At 41.8% G+C, this 14,069-nt stretch overlaps 1 protein-coding gene across 1 annotated transcript; it reads right to left on the bottom strand.

Moving 5' to 3' along the window:
* Positions 1-3,726: 3,726 nt before the first annotated feature.
* On the bottom strand, positions 3,727-11,540 carry LOC142380448 (tetraspanin-13-like). Its single transcript, XM_075466318.1, has 6 exons — positions 11,218-11,540; positions 9,784-9,951; positions 9,603-9,683; positions 4,696-4,809; positions 3,943-4,056; positions 3,727-3,845 (listed from the first exon to the last, which is right to left on the bottom strand). Exons 1-6 carry the CDS (start codon positions 11,278-11,280, stop codon positions 3,771-3,773), a joined length of 615 nt encoding a protein of 204 aa, XP_075322433.1. The 5' UTR covers positions 11,281-11,540; the 3' UTR covers positions 3,727-3,770.
* Positions 11,541-14,069: the final 2,529 nt, after the last annotated feature.

Here is a 14,069-nt window from a genome sequence, read left to right on the forward strand (position 1 = left end):
TGAAGGCCTGTGCAGAGCAGCTCTGTGGGATTCTGCAACACCTTTTCAACCTTAGCTTGACCCAAGAGAAGGTACCACTGTTGTGGAAGACATCCTGTCTGGTTCCGGTACCAAAGAAAACTCACCCCTCAGACATCAATGATTACAGACCTGTTGCCCTGACATCCCACATCATGAAGGTCCTGGAGAGACTCCTGTTGACCCACCTGTGTAAGCAAACCAGCACATATCAAGACCCCCTGCAGTTTGCTTATCGCCATGGAGTTGGAGTTGAAGACGCTATCATACACCTGCTTCAACAAACCCACTGTCATCTGGACAAAGCAGGCAGCACTGTGAGGATCATGTTCTTTGATTTCTCCAGTGCATTTAACACAATCCAGCCTGATCTGCTTTGTCTGAAACTCCAGAAGACTCAGGTGGAGGCCTCAACAATCACCTGGATTAATGACTACCTGACAAACAGACCACAGTTTGTCAGACTGAAGAATTGTGTGTCTAACCAGGTGATCAGCAGCACAGGAGCACCACAGGGGACTGTACTCTCACCATTCCTTTTCACTCTGTACACTTCAGACTTCCAGTACAAATCAGACTCCTGTCATCTACAGAAATATTCAGATGACTCTGCAGTTGTCGGGTGTATCAGAGATGGACAGGAAGCTGAGTACAGAGAGCTGGTGGACCGCTTTGTGGCATGGTGTGGGAACAATCATCTCATCTTGAATGTTAACAAAACAAAGGAGATGATTGTAGATTTCAGGAGAAACAGGGTCAGATCAAACCCTGTTTCCATCATGGGAGAAGAAGTGGAGGTGGTTGAGGAATATAAATACCTTGGTGTTCATCTGGACAACAGACTGGACTGGAGACACAACAGTGAAGCCATCTACAAGAAAGGACAGAGCAGACTGTACTTCTTGAGGAAGCTAAGGTTCTTCAAGGTTTGCAACAAGATGTTGCAGATCTTCTACAAGTCTGTTGTTGAGAGCGTCATTTCCTCTTGCGTCATCTGTTGGGGCAGCAGCATCAGAACCAGGGACCTAAAAAGACTCAACAACCTGATAAGGAAGGGTGGTTCTGTTCTGGGGACGACTGTGGAACCTCTGGAGACAATAATGCAAAGAAGGATTTTGCATAAAATCAAGAGAATTATGGACAACCCTGAACATCCTCTCCATGAGACTGTTATCAGAAAACAGAGTCTCATCAGTCAAAGGCTTCTTCAGTTTGGATGCAAAACGGACCGCTACAGGAAATCTTTCCTGCCCACAGCCATCAGCATCTATAATAACTCTTTGATTTAATTGAGCTACATCAACATTTAATTTCCCTCTGGGATAAATAAAGTATTTTTGAATTGAATTGAATTGAATGTGATGCCGTATGGCTGGGTTATGAGGCCTTTGAAATCGGCCTCATAACTTTTGCGCAAACTGTTAAAAACTTCCCTATTTTTTGATTTTCAATGCATTTCCCCATTGACAATTTTCCCACCTTTTCCCATTTTGCCGGAATTCCTTTCAACTAATGAGAGCCAAAAGTCATAACACACCAATCGAGGTCGTTGTGCACGTGGCGGTGTGCTTTTTATGCCAGTCGGACCATCGGTCCTAGACTAGTAGCGCGCTGAAATTCACGACAGAAACAGGAGAATAATAAGAGTCTGGTACAAGAGTAGTATGTTTGCCTAATGCCTTACTGTTATGGCCCTTACTTTGGGATATAACATTGGATGTTTTTGGGATGCTTTAAACCAAATTCAAACCTCTGCGAGGCCCAAAATTCAATGAGAAAATCGATTGAAAAGCACTTAACGAGCCCCAAAATGCATTTTGAAAATGCCATAGAAGCTGTATTTTAAACAGGACCTTCATCAAAATGACATAGCTTTCTACAGCACACCCGTCTTCTCCATTTTGGGACTCGCAGAGGTGCAAAATTCAATGGGAAAATCGATTGAAAAGCACTTAACGAGCCCCAAAATGCATTTTGGGATGCTTTAAACTGTCAGATTATGATAATTGTATTATATATGTATTATTCATTTCCATGCAGAAATGAGAAAAAAGATGAACGAATGAAGCATCATAAGCTCAATATTATCACTGTAACTTTATTGGTTAAATGTAATAATCCACACCTGAACCGGTTTACGCACTTCTCGGCATAACACCGTCACCCAGCCAGCATGGTGCAAACCGGAACTGTTTGCATAAGGCGTGTTTACTGGTGAGCACACACGGCTGATTTTTACCTGCAGCACCCTCAGACAGGTTTCTTAGAGGAAGTTAGAGTAGACCGATTCCACTTTTCTTATCCACCTGCCATCAACCCAAACTCCCCTACAGACGGTTTAAGCAGCAGATCTGTTGTAATTCTTCACTCCAAACATTTAGCTGAGCCGCTTTCAGGGTCCTGGCTCAGTTTTTAGGGACTTTCATTGTTTTTTTTTCCCACTTTATTTATTGGTTTTCACAATTTAATTTATAAGACATACAGAAATATAAGAACATAATAACTGAAATTATTATTAGGACGTCGTAGAGCCAGTCTAATCTTTTCTAGCTTCAAGAGTTGTAGCGTATCTCTAACCCAATGTTTGTCGGAGGGTGGAGCAGCCTGCTTCCAATTAAGTAAAATCATTCTTCTCGCTATGAGGGTGACAAAAGCACGAGAAGATAGTATCGTTGGTATTGGGTATTGATCGATACTTAAGTTTCAGTTTCTCTTCTGTACAACTCCAGGGGCCTCATGTACAAAGACTTACATGGATATATTTTTTTTTATTTTAGGCCTTCCTGTTAGCACTTTGGTCAGCTGCTATTGTTGTTTTAAAAGTGCATTATAAATAAACTTTGACTTGACTTGATATCCTACTGAAAAATGGCGTACGATCAAACCCAAACGCCCTCCAATGCACAGAAACATCCGGATGTATGAATCTGTGCGTGAATCCAAGCAAATTTCCTTTGTACGTCCCAATCAACGTGGAATTGAGCGCACGTCGGAGCACCCGACTCCTCCCTGTCCACGCCCCTACATAAAAATATGCACTTTATTTGCACAACTTACTTAGTACATTTCAAATTAAAAAAAAACAAACGAGTTTGTTAATTGCAAAATGCAGATTAGCACCCCAAACGGGAAATTTAAGTTTTCTATAAACATTTGAGTTCCTTAATAAAAGTATTTTTATTTGCCTGAAATCTTTGTCCTGTGTTTTATTATCATCATAAACATGATTAGAGGAAAACTTAAAATTTAATTAAATAATCATCAAAATTCAAGTTTTCATGCAAGTTTGTATATTGATGATGCATTCACTTAATTATGATTCATTGCTCTCCCCTACACAAAAGTAGATGGTAGTAGTAAAAAGTATCGGCAATACTGGCCCTGTATTTACTTAATATTGGATCGATACCAAATTTTGCAGTATCGAACAGCCCTAGAATCCACAACAACTGGAGCACATTGCACAAAACCAGCTGTTGAAACTACACAGAAGCGGAGACCATCATGCATCTGTCCCATTCCCAGGTTTAGTGGAGCTGTTCCCGACCCACTGGACCTCTTGATTTACATCTTAAACTTATTGTGCACCCTTACTACTGAAAAAGAAAAAAAAGAAAAATACTGTCGAGATGACCACATCTAAATGATTTACATCGTCTTTTGTGCAAGAATTAGTCTCGTTTCACAAACCGATAACTACAGCTCGAATGAATTATTCTGCGTTAGTTCTGCTTTATTTTGATAAGGAGTGGTTACAGAAAAGCTCCAGGGTTTGATCGAGGATCTTTCAGGTTTCTGTATCTGTGCGTGAGCCAAACTCCGAGGATCTGAAATGAGCAAGAAAACGAGCAGGGTGTCAGTTTAGGAGGAGAAAAAACAAAAACAAAAAACACATCCGCCGTGTTGCCATGACATCCAACCAACCTCTGTGAAACTGAAGAAGAGGCCGATGCCGCCCACGAACTGCAGCACCTCCCCGGCGTACTGCTGCAGGATGTTTGAACAGGTGACACAAGACGGTGGGTTGGTGAAGCATTGCTAAAGAAGTGAGAGGAGTTGAAGAGGAAGCATTAAGGTGCTGCAGGGAGAAAAAGAAGAGAAAGGCTGTGTTTGAAACTGCCTACTTCTCCTCCTAACTTTAACTTTTTTTAAGTTCCCGGATGCATACTAGATTCTCTGAAATGTTGGGTAGCCTATGCATCATGAGGTTACTACTCATACTCAAACTACCCAAGATGCAACAAGCTAGCTACAACGAGGGTAGGTTCACTTCCTGTTTTCAAAACAAAAGCACCAATTGTATGGTAATGGCTTTCCCTGTGATAAAAGGCAACGGGTATTTTATTTTGTGAAAATAACAGGAAGTGCGTTGCTCACTGCGGCTAGCTTTAGTAGCTCCGAATTCGTCTGAACAAAATTGTAAACAGCCGGTATTTTGTCAGGTTTTCAACACGTTGGGGATATAAACGACTACTTTCTCACCTGAAAATGTTTCAAATGTTGCTAAAGTTTACAGAGTTTAGAGCTTAAGAGAAATCAGCTTCAGGCCAGCTGATTTCGGCTCAGGTAGGGGCGAAATGCATTGTGGGTAAACGCTCTGCATACCGTCTGATCGATCAGTATGCAGTATGTAGTAGGCGGTTTCAAACACAGAAACACTTTTGCGGTCTCACTCACGGCAGGACAGGAGCCGTTGTTGTTCACATAAGAGAAGCCGCAGCAGTTGAGCGTCTTCTCGACATCCTGCTGAGTGGCCTCAGACTTATTCCATCCAACCTCCAGCAGCTGGCTCTGCAGGTTCAACATCACAGCAACATTACGTGTTTATACGAGTAGAATTCATGTTTGTATCAACCTGATGCATTCAATGTTTCAGGAGTCTGAAAAAAAAAAAAAAAAAAAAAAAAAAACTAAAGAGATACTCATTGAGCCACATGCGGCTTGCACAGTAGCTTATAACAATATGGTAACAATAACGATACATTCTTTCAAATAACATAGCGAATACTGCACAGTATTAAGTATTTTTATTAAGTACACTGGAAAAAATGCCCCTCCAAAATTAAGTAAAAACAACAACAAATAAAAGACGTTTTTGCTTGAAATAAGCAAATAAATCTGCCAATGGAACTAGTGAAAATCGGCTTGTCAAGATTTCTTGAAATAAGATGTGATATTTAGGACTTTTGAGATAAAAGTGATCTTGAAATAAGCTTAAAAACCTCTTCAAATGTAAAAAAAAAAAGCTTGTTTCATATGATATGTGACTCAAAACAATTTGTTTAAGACTTTTTCACTTAACAAGATATTCAAGATGTATTGTCTTCAAACCAGTCCCTATATCTGGCTGAAATAGTACTTGTTAGGCAGTTGTGTCTTATATTAAGTGTAATGAGATATTTTGACTAGAAATGAGACAAATCTACTTGTAAGACTGATTTTTTCCAGTGTATTAATTAAGGCTTAATGGTGTTTCCTAAAGGGGGCAACGCAAACCTGTTAAACCTGGCAACGCAGCCCGCTTAAACCACCGTCACACTTGACCGAAGAGCACGCTAGCTCCTTTAGCCAGCGCGAGATGCAGGCACAATGGATCGGTTTTTAATTTAAAAAAAAAAAAAGGGCAAAAACCAGCACAAAAACCATGCTCATCCTGAATGTCTCACTATAGCCCCTTTCACACTGACGAATAACCCGCGAATTTAGCGTGTCCGCTGTTGCGTTCACACTGGCGACCCGGGCTGCCGTGTCAACTCGACTTTCGACCCGCGTCGGACCCTAGTCTTTTTGCCGAGCCGAGTTTGGTGTGAACGGAATCGACGCGGGTTGGACGTGGCGTGAGGAGTTTAAAAGACAGAATGGACAGCTGATTCAGAACAACAGCGACAGGTGAGGACAAGTTTTACTCTGTTTTAGCCTACATCAAGTTGGAGACATTTTTTTTTTAATATGGCCAACTGGGGAGACAAGGAGGTCCGCGAGCTCCTCAGCCTCCGAGCAGAGGACGTTATTTACCGCCACATTTCGGGGACTATAGTGCTCTTGTATTCTCCGCATATGTTCTTCGGCGGCATCCCACGTTGTAACCATCCACACCCCGTAAAATAACATCTCCATGAACTGCATATACAATTGCAAAAACTAGTCCTCATGGTGTATTTAACCCTACCTCCGACGCATGGCTTGTGCCTACGTCATTGTACACGCCCAGCATTTTATGCGTTTCGTGTGACGCTCTGCCACTAGGCAACGCCCCCTGAACTCGGCTTCAGGCGACACGGGTCACCAACACGCCAAGCGTTCACATTGCTCGACGCGGGTCGAAGGTGCAATTTGGACCCGCTAAGGTAGCGGGTCGCAGTGTGAAAGGGGCTCATGATTACAACAACAAACTACAAATACAACATGAAGAAAGTCGAGGACATGCACGCCAGCTTCCGCTCATCCCAGTATTGAGGTAAATGTGGTCTGAATTGAAAATGTATTGGCTGTGTTGTTTCTTTTTTATATGTAGAAATGCATATTTGCTAAAGGGGACTTTAGTATGTTGTGGTAAAAGTGGCCCTTCCCATTGATTTAACTCTGCCAATGTGGCTCTGGGGAAAAAAAATAAAAAATTGTGAGTATCACTGCCTGCTGTGCAGACCGAGCAGCAAACACCTTAACAGGCGCGGCTGTCTGCAGGCGGCAGCAGGCAGTGATACGAAGGGAGAGAAAATAGGGCCAAGCGATTGTGAGGTCTGACTTTTACCTGGAGAACGATTTTGTGATGCAAATGTATTACTCTGTTGAACGCATATTGTTTTGAGAAGCAAAACGCTTTATTTTTTAAACCCCAGCCAACTAGCCGGACTACCTTCATCAACACCAAAACGAGGCTGGAACTCTGCTCACAGGACGCAGCAGGGGGTAAGAAGATGTTCATAAATGATGTTGCTGATATGGGATGTCATACAGCTTCATGTCAAAAGAGGCGAACTATCCCTTTAAAGGAGAAGTTTGTTTTTTAAACCTTATTTCTGGCATAAAACACGTTCATCTACTCACCGATAACAGTTTGGTGAAAGTCGGAGTCGTTCGGAAGATATTTAGATCACTGGAGAACGTTATATGGATCTAAATATCTTCCGAAGGACGCCGACTTTCACCAAACTGTTATCGGTGAGTAGATGAACGTATTTTATGCCAGAAATAAGGTCCAGGTTTAAAAAAAGAAACAAAAAAAAAATCTGAACTTCTCCTTTAACTATTTAAACTAAACTACAAACTCTGGATGCTTCCATCGTCATGCTCTCCATGATCCTTCCCCTCAGTTCACATTGAATGATGGGAACGGGCCGGTGAAACAACCATAAGACCTTTGTAGGTATTCAGTTATTTTCTTTAAATAGAAATTAAAATAAAAGCCAACAAACATTCTCTAATCAACCCACCTGATGATCTGAGTGGTAATAAAAATGTTTTAAATGTCAGCTGAAGCTCTGCAAACTGATCAACTTTGAGTTTTAAAGGCTTCCATTTAGTTTTCATATCAGTGGCGTGTGCTGCTTCGACCTTCCAGCAGATGTGAAGTAACATGCAGATTTTACCAGTGATTCAACCAATTAAAACAGTTCAGTTTTAGTTTGAAACGAAAAGCTGAAAACTGATGTTTTCTACCGTCGGTGAACTGAAACAAAGATGTTGAATCATTACGTTAAATTTTCCAAAAGTTGGAAATATTTTACATTTAGAAAATGTTAGTTAAAGACGAGACGCACTAATGTATGGCTGGTTAAACTCTGATAAAGTAATTCAAGGTCAAATTCTACCTGATCACTAAAAATGAGACTTTTCCACCAACAGATTCCACTGACACGGTTCATCAGAAGGCTTCTAAAACTGATCCTCGTTCTGCACGACAGACTCAGATTTAAATTAGGTTGATAATAGCTCATCCCATGCATGAGGAGCATAGAAGCAGAAATGTGGAGCTCTCAGTGCACCCAAAGAACTTTTCTTTATTAAAGTGTAGGGCTGTGTTCGAAACCGCCTACTACTCCCACCAACTTTAACTTTTTTTCCAGATGCATACTAGATTCTCTGAAATGTTGGGTATGCATCATGAGGTTACTACTCATACTCAAACTACCCAAGATGCAACGTAACGTGACGTCGCCGATCGTCATTTCCTGTCAAAACGGCAGTTTCAAGCTAGCTACAACGAGGGTAGGTTCACTTCCTGTTTTCAAAACAAAAGCACCAATTGTATCGTAATAGCTTTCCCTATGATAAAAGGCAACGGGTATTTTATTTTGTGAAAATAACCGGAAGTGCGTTGCTCACTGCAGCTAGCTTTAGTAGCGCCGAATTTGTGGGAACAAAATTGTAAACAGCCGGTATTTTGTCAGGTTTTCAACACGTTGGGGATCTAAACGACTACTTTCTCGCCTGAAAATGTTTCAAATGTTGCTAAAGTTTACAGAGTTTAGAGCTTAAGCAAAATCAGCTTCAGGCCGGCTGATTTCGGCTCGGGCAGGAGCGAAATGCATTGTCGGTAAACGCTCTGCATACTGTCTGATCGATGAGTATGTAGTAGGTGGTTTCGAACACAGCCTAGTTGTATACATCCTGTATCGTAGTGCCTGGTGTCACATGACAGAGGGCTATAAATGGAAGCAGGTAATCATCTGCAATAAACAGCAACATCTGGCGTTTTAAGACCGGACGAGGATGCATACTGATAGATAACATCACTAATGTGGCGCCGAACATCACAGCTGCAAAGAAAATAAAGGTTTCTTTGACTGTTCGTGGGCATAGTTTGGATCCTCCTGGGTGGAGCCGTCACTTATCCGTTTGATCCTCATGTTTAGGTGCTCCTAAATGCCTCATTTAAAAGCAAATCTGTCTGTTAGACAATGAAAAACTGATCAAATTAATACATCTTCTGGTATTTTTGAATTTCCCTTTGAGCTAAATTCAATTCAATTCATTTATATAGCGCCAAATACAACAAATGTCATCTCAAGGCACTTAAATGATAGTCTAATTCAAGCCAATTGAAATTCAATTCATTGCCAGTGGAGATTAAACTTTCACCCAATGTAGCCATTTTTAAATCCAGGTTAAAAACATTTCTGTTCTCATGCGTCTATGCATGAAATCTGCACAACATCTTTGAACTTATCTGGACTGTTTTTAAATTAATTTAAATTATTTTATTTGTTTCTCTTTATATTTTTTTATGTATTTTTAATGCTTCTTCCACTCCCTGCTGCAATGCTTTTATTTTATGTGAAGCACTTTGAATTGTTTTGGACATGAAATGTGCTACAAATAAATTTGATTGTAATCATAATTATTTATAAAATGCTTCAATAAAGTTGCAATTTCATTGAAGCATTTTGGAGTAGCCGACAGGGCGAGAAAAAAAAGCTTGTCTGTTGAATGCATTTTCTCTAATTAACCTGTAAAGTACCTACAGCCATTATATAGCACAGCAAAGGGGAGTAAATGTATTTAACTATAACATGCGGTGGACAAACTGCAAACAAACTCCAACATAATGCTCCATCACATTCAGCACATCAAGGTAAACCCACCTGCTGGTTTGTGTTGAGAGCCAAACACGCGCAGGAGATGGAAAACTGCAACACAAACACTAAGAAGAGGATCATCATGTACTGGACAGAGTTCAGGAAGTTTACAGAAGTTTACATCGTGGAGCAGCGCTGCTACACAGAAGCATGATCAGAGCAAGAAACGGCTGTGGACGAAGGATACAAAGAAGAGCAGGACCTGGTGGTGCTTCACAGCCCCGCAAAGCCCCACAAAGGCGACCAGCAACAGGAAGGCGCCCACGCCAATGACCCCGGCCACCACCCCGAAGCTGGAGACCAGGCCGAACCATTTCCCCCAGGCTGCCACTCCGATCAGCAGCAGGCTCACCATCTGAGGACAAACGGCGAGGCGTGAGTGGGAAAAGGTTTGCAAAAAAAAAAAAAAAAAAAAACAACATCCTGGGAGGTACAGAAATGGGATGAATGTGGCCTTAAAGTGCAGCCTGCGGGCAGTCGGCCTGCAGCTCAATCCAGGGACAGAATTACCAAGCAGGTCCAACATATTCAGGATCTCGTTTGAGCGTTTGGCTCAAATATGGAAGTTTTTCTGTCACCAGAGTTCGAATACGAATTTCTAATATTAAATTTTTTTTTACAGCATCAAAATCAGACTTTGAATTTTGAAAAACCAACAGTGTAAAAAAATTATTTTTACTAAAAACAAAATTCAGTGGAAAAAGAACCAGACTCAACATCAGGGTAAACAGGGAGAAGCAACAACACAGCAGGCAGTGATACGAAGGGAGAGAAAATAGATCCAAGCAATTGTGAGGTCTGACTTTTTCCTGGAGAACCATTTTGTGATGCAAATGTATTACTCTGTTGAACGCATATTGTTTTGAGAAGCAAAACGCTTTATTTTTTAAACCCCAGCCAACTAGCCGGATGTCATACAGCTTCATGTCAAAAGAGGCGAACTGTCCCTTTAAAGAACTCCTGACTGCTTCTGCAGGATGTGACGGCTAAATATTACAGTTATGGTGATCAAACAAACTCACATTACAGTACAGTTCAACACCAGGCATGAGCTGGTCTGAAACCTTCATAACCATGGCAACACTTTGCACCATCAGAGCTTCCGCGTGCTGACCTGATGACGGAACCAAAGGAAAAACTGCACTGAGTCCGTTTGGTGCATTTATTGGGCTCAAAGTCCGCTTAAGAGCAACTAAAGCAGGTGGAAGATGAGCCGGAGGATGAAGGCAGGGGGAGGTCCTGGCAGGGGGAGGTCCTGGGAACAGGAAGTGCTGACAGCCGACCAGGAAACCGCCGCGCGCACAGGAGAGCATCCGCGACTTGTTGATGACGAACTCGGAAAATTTATGATCTGATAATTCCGCCTCCACGTCAACATGTCACCTTTGTTCATCAGATGACTTCATGCACTTCTAATAAACATTTAAACGCAGTTATCTCAGAACAGAACGCGCAGCAGCGGAGGGAACACTTTGCAATCATTAACCGAGTAATCACCGACACCTGCCAGCCTGCCGCACAACACATTTTAATCTGTAAAAAATAACCCAAAACAGACCCAATGAGTCGCGTTTACACTCACACCGCCGGGAAAAAAAGACGCCAGCAAAGTCTTACTCACAACATAAAGGATATTGAGCGCAGAGAGCGCGTTCTTGGTGCAAACGAAGCCCCCGCAAACCATGGCTGCCGTGTGCACTGTCCCCCCAGAGGCCGGGTGATGTCCGCGGTGCTGCGGCTGTAGGGCGACGCTGGGCCGGTCACTGTCCTCCGCTTCTGTGGCTGCTTCACCCGCCGCTCTGCAGGTGAACACTGGACTGCGTCACCTGCACTGAGGCTGCGCGCGTCTGTCAGCTGACCCCGCTGCGTGTGGCTCAGCCCACTGAGAGAAGCTGAGAAACCTGGTAAAGTGATGGGAAACTTCAATGCTGCGTCACACCAGGTGGAAACAGTTTCGATGCCAACTCGGTAACCTCCCGTGTGCGTGTGCACGTGCACCGTGATAGTGAGTCGCGCACAGCAGCAGAGCGCGCGCCCTTTTATCACGGACACACCTGTCCTCAGTGTGTTAATTGTGAAAGATCTGCAGCTCCCTCTCGCGCCCACATGTTCCACACAACTCAAGGAAATCTGGGATTTGTTTCCAAACGCCACTGATTAACTGACCAAGAGATCATTTAAAGAGAAATGTCTGTAAGCTATTTTTATGAGCTCTGGATAGAGGGATGTTTGAGCATGCTTGTAACATCCGGTATTTATGTTAAGAGCTTTTATTTTTGTACACAAGACAGGAAATGGTTCCAGTGTTAACCTGTGGCTCAACTCATGAGCCACACTACATGTGGTTCTTTTATATACTGTACCTCAATATAATCAGAAGAAGCCCCTCGGTTACATGTCTATTCATGTTGTCTCCAGCTGGCAGCTGTATCTTTTTATCAATGCGAACTTAATCTAATTAATCGCATGATTTCCCTGATTAATCGCGATTAATCGCATTTGTACGCAGAATCCAAAACTGAATCCAAAAGTAGTGTATAGCTTTTAGCATTTAGCTTTATTTTAAATGTGCTGCCATATGAATGAAAGTGCCATAACATTTGTTGTGCAAACACACTTTTAACATCAGCATCTTTCTGTAGTTTTTATGTAGAAGCCTCGCTCCACTGTCTGTTTCCTTGAATGACTTGCTGCTATCAGTTGTGTGTTTTGCCTTTAAGTGATATTTTAGACTGGAACTACTACGCTGAGAAGACAATTCAACTTGGCAGTGTTTACAGATGACTTTGGTTCTGTCGACTCCGCCGTCTGGAAGAACTTTAAAATGAAAATGGCCGAGTAAAAGTTCCGTACCCTTCTCCATGTTTGGTGGATCCGCCGATTACTTTCTTTTCCTGTTCCACAGCAGACAGCAGCAGACTTTTACAAAATAAAAGCCTGTGAGTAACAGACTTTTACAAAATAAAAGCCGGTGAGCAACAGACTTTTACAGAATAAAAGCCTGTGAGTAACAGACTTTTACAATAATAAAACAGGGGTGGTTTGTGGCGTAGTGGGTTGAGCAGGCGCCCCATGTACAGAGGCTACAGTCCTCGCTGCAGCCGGCCCCGGTTCGGGTCCCGTATCGGACGGCCCTGTGCTGCGTGTTGTTCCCCCTCTCTCTGCCCCCTGCTTCCTGTCTCTCTGAACTTTCCTATCCATTAAAGGCACAAAAGCTCCCGTCCAATTTTTTTTTAATAAATTTTTTTATAATAAAAAAAAAGATCAATAAAACCTGCGTTAATGTGCGATAAAAAATTTTTTATCGGCCTTAAATAATTAATGAATTAACTCGCCCAGCCCTAATCCTAACATATGAACCGTTGTAGTTTCTTATAAAATCTTACTTTCTAAGCCAACAGACCTACAATTTCTGAGCCACATGCCTCAAAATAACAGGAATACCACCAGCTTAATAAATGATGTTGCTAATATGGGATGTCATACAGCTTCTGGTCAAAAGAGGCGAACTATCCCTTTAATAAAGAACTCCTGATTAAATATTACAGTTATGGTCGAGAAACGGGAAAAATATTGATATGGAATATAATGTTGTTGCTTCTTGATGCCTCTGAGCCACATGGTGTGTTTATCATTTATGGAGAAATTTACAGGAAATGTATGCAAACGTGTTCTTTTTCCTGCACAAAAACAAAACAAATGGCCAAAGTTTCATGGTGGACCTGCAGTGGAACAGTATTTATATATACAGTATTACCTGTTACCTGTATTTGTGTGTGTCACCTTAAGAACTCCATCTGTAACCTTGAACTGGCAGAGAGAAACTTGAATATGATCCAGTCGTCTACAGGTGTACGCCTGCACTGCTTCCGTGTGGATGCATGACCTAATTTTAAGGTTGCTGTCGGGTGCCAAGTTTGCCAGCTTGGAGCCGCAGGAAGCTGTATTCATGGCCAAGTGTGAGAAGAAGAGCCAACCAGCGAGTCCCACTGAAGGCTCAGTCACATTGACTCTCTTTTGCACGGATAAAAAGTCTGGAGGGAAAGAAAAAAGCTGCTCTACACTGGAAAAAAATCAAAGTCTTACCAAGTATATTTGTCTCATTTCTAGTCAAAATATCTCATTACACTTAATATAAGACACAACTGCCTAACAAGTACCATTTCAGCCAGATATAGGGACTTGTTTGAAGACAATACATCTGGAATATCTTGTTAAATGAAAAAGTCTTGAAAACAAATAGTTTTGAGTCACATATCATATGAAACAAGCTTTTTTAATATATATTTGAAGAGGTTTTTAAGCTAATTTCAAGATCACTTTTATCTCAGAAGTCCTAAATATCACATTTTATTTCAAGAAATCTTGACAAGCCGATTTTCACTAGTTCCATTGGCAGATTTTTTTTGCTTATTTCAAGCAAAAAACGTCTTTTATTTGTTGTTTTTCTTACTTATTTTTGGAGGGGCATTT

Source organism: Odontesthes bonariensis, chromosome 5 (assembly GCF_027942865.1).
Source record: "Odontesthes bonariensis isolate fOdoBon6 chromosome 5, fOdoBon6.hap1, whole genome shotgun sequence".
NCBI lineage: Eukaryota > Metazoa > Chordata > Actinopteri > Atheriniformes > Atherinopsidae > Odontesthes > Odontesthes bonariensis.